At 34.6% G+C, this 6,345-nt stretch overlaps 1 protein-coding gene across 1 annotated transcript; it reads right to left on the bottom strand.

Moving 5' to 3' along the window:
- Positions 1–1,667: 1,667 nt before the first annotated feature.
- LOC129572501 (uncharacterized) lies at positions 1,668–6,091 on the bottom strand. The gene is made up of 6 exons (XM_055452465.1): positions 5,872–6,091; positions 5,746–5,812; positions 4,216–4,460; positions 3,883–4,108; positions 3,638–3,821; positions 1,668–3,568 (listed from the first exon to the last, which is right to left on the bottom strand). Exons 1-5 carry the CDS (start codon positions 5,980–5,982, stop codon positions 3,772–3,774), a joined length of 699 nt encoding a protein of 232 aa, XP_055308440.1. The 5' UTR covers positions 5,983–6,091; the 3' UTR covers positions 1,668–3,568; positions 3,638–3,771.
- Between the last annotated feature and the right edge of the window lie 254 nt (positions 6,092–6,345).

Here is a 6,345-nt window from a genome sequence, read left to right as displayed (position 1 = left end):
TCGTATAGCAACAAAAGAGACTCAAGAAAAAAGTGAGCATAAAAGTGTCCCATGATTATGGGGCACTTTTATTCTCACTTTATTCATGGGACTCTTTTATGCAATACAAATGTATGAGGCGTTTTAGTTGTGCATTTTGACTTGAGGCTTTTTTATGATAATTTTGATAAAAAGGAATGCGAATTTCGATGTGGCGATAGCACCAATGGATTGGGCACAATAAATACTGTATCAAAATCGAAAAAAAAATTAAACTTTTTTTTTCGATTTACGGCTGTTTTGCGACCGTCGACATGGGAAGTTGGTATGAAAACCTCGGAGCGCCGCTGGTATTGCATTGGCTTCTATGGCCAAATGTACACATGGAAATATCTCGAAAACGGCTGGGTTAATCGGCAAAACGGACCGTGATGTCACTCCCGAAGGGAGTGTAAACACCCGGCTGGTTTGACGGCCTGGAATACAAATCCGGTGGAATTTGGGCTGATCCATGGAATCTCAGGATTTGACCTGATTGATAGCACTTCAATTTCTTTCATAACAAAACAAAACATAGGTAGAATGTGTTTACAGATGCACATAAAAAAGGAAGCACTGGAATCTGGCCAAATCCTGAGAATCCATGGATCAGCCCAAATTCCACCGGATTTGTATTCTAGGCCATCAAACCAGCCAGGTGTCTACACTCCCTATAGGGAGTGACATCACGGTCCGTTTTGCCGATTAACCCAGCCGTTTTCGAGATATTTCCATGTGCAAAAATTTAATAATATTATATTCAATTGCATTGGCCTATATGGAAAAAAAACTCGAGCGTCGAAAACTTATGCTATTTCGCTCACACTTATGTGCAATTTTTAAGTGTATTATATTCGGTTGTTCGACGAACAACACAGTTGCTTGCTGATCTGATGCTGAAAATTAACGCGCAATAGACATTGCACACACAAACGAGATTGTGCATGTTCTGGCAACGTCACTTTGCAACCGATTATGAATGAGTGTAAATTTTTCATTACGTTCATTCATAATCGCTTAAAAAGCAATGTTGTGTCTACCACATTTAAAACTTGAATCTTTTTAGATCTTTTCAAATCTGTAGGAATCTCAAATCTCGAGCAAATTCAAATACTTTTGAATCTCTATGAATCCTTATGAATCTTCTCAAATCAAAATGGCTGACTTGTCAAAAAGGTCAAACAAATCAGTAAGATTTTTACAAATCTTTTCAAATCCCTTCAAATCTCAATGAATCTTCACGAATCTGAACACCTCTACACAAAATCAATTAAGTATTTTGAAAAACGAACGTATCTCAGATCTTGTGTCTATCCCCTAGCAAGACGATTACAGTCAGTGTACAATTTAGCAAGCAATTTTGTACGTCTTGAAACCTAGGAGCAATCACTGTCTGCTGTATTTTGCTTTAATAAATTTGCAATGTTTCACAACTTCACAAAATGCAAAATTAACTAAAAGTAAATTTTTTAAAGAAATTACAATTTTGCCAATAAAGGAAAAAGCCTCAATTTTCATTTAATTTGATGAGTTACTTTTGCATTTTGAGGAGTTGTGTTACATATTTATTTATATATTTCGGATGGAGCACGGTGTGAAAATGATAATTTCATGAAAATATGCAGTGCACAGAAAAAAAAACTAACTTATTCGACGGCTCTTGATTTATAGAATTTTTTATTTTAAGGTGGATTTCTGATTTTGAACATGTGTCTACCCCTCAACTTAAAACAGTAGATAAGTTTTGCTGATCCATGCACTTTTTGGCCTAAGCAAAAATCGCGTCTTATGTCTATAAATTTAAATTCAGTCCACTGAATTCAGTTGTGATATTCACATTTACGATTTAAAAATGAAGACAATTAAATCGTTGATTTTCATTTTTGTAAATCTAGTTTGTGTGACCAGGAATGCATGGACGCAGCCGCAAGAACCTGGTAATAATTGTAACATTTTGATGATTAAAAGTGTAAATTTTCGACTGAATATTTGTGTGTATGATTGTTAAACTCCCACAATATTAAAATGAATGACATACAAATTGATATTTGTTTCATTTGTTTTGTCTCTCGTTTCTTCATCAAAAATCAGTTTGGAATCAGGCCGCGCTAGCGTCCTATCTAAATACATTATAATGAATAAGTAAAAACTTATACATATGCATTTCGCTATGAATGCGTTTCATGTTATATAACACATATAAGCGAATACAACACACGAGACACGTCGTAAGCGACGCGCGCGTGCACACTCATAGCTGCCGTTCGTGCCTCGTGTGTTTTATATGCTTCTCTGTCTGGTTCCGTGTGAATGAAAGAGACAAACACTGTGCGCGAGAATCGATACATGAACAAACGCGCATGACAGCGAATATGCACGCAAGCAACAGCTGCTGTCGAATAGATCTGTTCACCAGCAGCAGATATATATTGTTCACCAGCAGCAGTTTCAATGCTCTGAGCATAAGTGATGTCAAAGTGTGTACAAAGAGTGAACCAATAGTGCGTTTAATGCTAGTTGCTAAAGTGTCTCTGTTGATGTTGATCGCTGGCGTTTATAGTGGTAGTTTGGAATATTTGGAGATGAATGAAACATTTGCCACACGAGATGCACATCAGGTCAGTGGCAATATTGGCTACTTGCACAACAAACCAATTATTGTCACCAAACTGATGCGATCGAATCAGAGTGCTGGCAGCGACGATAGACATGACCAAGCCAATCATCAAATCAGGGCATTTTTTAAGGATTTTTTACTACTACCAGGTTTTTGAATTTTTTCTTAAACACAAAAATCCTTAGCAAATTTTAATAATTTTCCCACTTTTCAAAAATGGGTTCAAGGAAACCGGATTTCGAAAGTCCATTCTATCTAGTGTAAAACCGATTTTTTCGCCAAAATTCCCTAGCAAATTCAAATATTTATTCAAATATTTTCACTGCCAGAATTCTTGATAACTACTGCCAATTTGGATTTTCTACTACCAGTTTCTGGTACAACTACCACCTAAAAAATGCCCTGCATCAAATAATTGACGGCGTTTATTTGGCCTATTTTCACAATGAAACCAATTGCACCAACGATGATCACTATTTGAAATTGCCAACAATTGAAGCGAATGGTGATTGTACGATCAACAATCATACATTTCAAGACATTTCAATGACGAGGCATTTTGTTTGTTTGTTTGTGCTTTTTTGTTTTCAGGTGAATGATCGCTATGTGCCAGAATCGGCGAAGTGTGCCAGGATCGGCGTTTTCATACTACTTAAATTTGTTTGGAATTGATGTTGAATTCTTGATCCGTTGTTCCACTGCGCGATATCTTGATCTTGAATTTGTTCAAAATGTATTCCCAATACTTGGCAGAGATGATGGCATTTGTTGATATCAGTTGAATATATATTTATGCAAGATCGATAGATCCAACATCCTCGGCCCCTATAAAAATTACTACTTCCACAGTTGCTTTCTGTTCGACTTTGTTATCATCGTGGTTATCATTTGGAGAATGTTTACGCATTTGTGTGTAGATGTAATCAATATGGACTGTATTAAAAGAAGAAACGATGTTTTATTAATGTTTGAATATCAGATTATTGTGTGCACTGTGCATACCAATTGAAAATAAATTAATAAGATGTGTAATTGTTGAATGCGTCGTTTCGATGGAAAAATTCATCATCCATCCATAAAACCAGCAATAGATTGGTCCTATCATCAAATGTGCATAACATCGGTACGTGCATAATTTAACAAATGATGGACTTAAGGGAAACCCAAAATGTTACACATATTGTCACTATTGAATTGAAAAATTCGAATTAATTTTTCACATGGAATTTTTTTTAGAGGGTACTTACCAAATATTAATATCCAAAATAACATTGTTATGAACAATGAAAAATACGCTGTAAAACCAATCAATCTACATAAATCATGTTCATATTGTAGAAAATTATCTGTTACGAAATGGATATTGAACGGGACGAACGGAAACATGATATGTGAAATCGATAGCAATCTTGGGATGTTATTGATATAATATGCACCCATTCTACTGATCTTGAGTTTTTGGTCTTGATTTGTCTGCAAATTTGAAGGTATAAAAATGAGAATATAAATTCTTAAAAGATTTTCTTCCTTTCCATGGAAAATAATTGAAAAAGAAAATGCTGATCCATTTATTTACTCACTCCACGTATTGTATAAAAAAACAACACCAAATGAACTACCAAATTTACTATTGTAGCTACAGCTATTGGGCTTGTATGGAATAAATGTAAAAACGTAGTAATGGTCCAGGGTATAGGTAGTGGTGGCATTAGAATAATCATGGAAAATGTAGCTGATGTTACCCACATTATCAATATTATAACGTGGAAAATAGTTTTGGTGTCGAAATCTTTCAATCCCATTTTTAAACTTATTGTGACGATAACTAAAAACGGAAACATTTGAACATTATTACACTATTCAACAGCAAAAAACACATCAAGAGGTGGAGACTCTTTTTCATGGTTTTTGGGGCCGCTGAATCCGAATTTGGCCTTGGTTTGGCTCTAACAGCTCTAGTTTTCGAGATATAGCACAAGTGCGATTTTAGCATATTCAAGGTACTGCGATCTCAAAAATCAACTATTTTTGTAATAATATTCTACAATGTAATAGTAGACTCTGATAGACCTCAAAACCTTTCATTTAAGCTCCTATTTATCTCAATATCTCAATCCTGTCCAAAGTTACAGCACTTCTTGTGGAAAGTTCAGTCCAAAAACAAGACGTTTGGTCCACTTTTTTGTGCTTTAAGCCACTAGAAATACAGCATATCGTTATGTTTGGTATAGTTTCTGGCTTGAATGTTGTAGAGGAAGACTACACCAAGATTTTTAAGTGCTAGATGGTCAAAATATGTGCACTGGTTCGGAGGGAATTCGCAATCAAATGTAATGAGCAAGTTGCAAGTTCAAGGAAATTTAATATCATACAAATACACCTATGATATTCCAATCAGCATGAAACTTTGAGAATCTCATTTTTTTTTTAGTAAATAATTGAATTCTAGCAATTTCAAGCCAATCGGAATACAAATACGAGTACCTACCATACAAATATATCAATTTTTGGTCGATATTAACAGAACATTTGTATGGGAGGTACTCTTGAATTGGTTCCGATCAGCCTAAAACTTTTCGCAATTCTGTCTTTTGTTGAAAAAATAAAATTTTGAAAATTTCTTTTCATTTTGACCATCTAGCACTTAAAACCTTTGTATAGTCTTCCTCTACAACATTCACGCCAGAAACTATACCAAACATAACGATATGCTGTATTTCTAGTGGCTCAAAGCGCTGAAAAGTGGACCAAACGTCTTGTTTTTGGACTGAACTTTTCACAAAAAGTGCTGTAACTTTGGACAGAATTGAGATATTGAGATAAATAGGAGCTTAAATGAAAGGTTCTGAGATCCTTTATTACATTACATTGTAGAATATTATTACAAAAATAGTCGATTTTCGCGACCGCAGTACCTTGAATATGTCAAAATCGCACTTGAGCTATATCTAAAAAACTAGAGCTGCTAGAGCCAAACCAAGGCCAAATTCGGATTCAGCGGCCCCAAAAGCCATGAAAAAGAGTCTCCTCCTCTTGGGGGAATTTTTTTTCGAAATTTGTTGAGTAGTGTTATTGATGTAAAATTCACTTCATTCACTTTATTTACATACCTGTGACTATTTTAAATGCAAACCATATTGTTCCGAAAGGTGTATGCAAAGCCTCATATTCCGGTAGCTGCAAAAGAGAAATATATTCAAACTTTTATTCTATACAAAACGCAAGGTTTTTATTACCAAAATTTCGTAAATAAACACAGATATCACAGGAAACAGTGAAATGACGCCAAACTGAAAAGTATGTTGACTTTTCAGCAAAATCAAAATATTTTCCGTTGTAAATTCCATTTTTTTCCACAAAATGATGAGAATCTTTGTTTACATATCAAATTATGCTGAAAATAGGATAATAAATCGCCAGTGTCACATCCTTTTCCACCAAATATCTCAAACAGTAATTATACCGTAACGATATTCTCAGCGCAAAATGAATCAAAAATAACTTTTAATTACATTTCTATTAGAAGAAAAGTTGATAATTAAAAATAGACATAAAAATAAATTGTGTAAATACTTATGAGGACATTTCAAGGAATAAATTATTTGTATGTGTAGTAAATTGATACTTGGGAACGATTGTGTTTTGTGGTGTATAACCAAACATGTGTTTTAAGATTGCTGAGCATCTCAGCATTTCGTAAGGCACGGATA

This window comes from Sitodiplosis mosellana, unplaced genomic scaffold, assembly GCF_009176505.1.
Source record: "Sitodiplosis mosellana isolate CC-2019 unplaced genomic scaffold, AAFC_SMos_1.0 Smas_scaffold_5098, whole genome shotgun sequence".
NCBI classification, from domain to species: domain Eukaryota; kingdom Metazoa; phylum Arthropoda; class Insecta; order Diptera; family Cecidomyiidae; genus Sitodiplosis; species Sitodiplosis mosellana.
The sequence above is the reverse complement of the archived record's forward strand: the minus strand, read 5'-3'. Positions and strand labels throughout refer to the sequence as shown.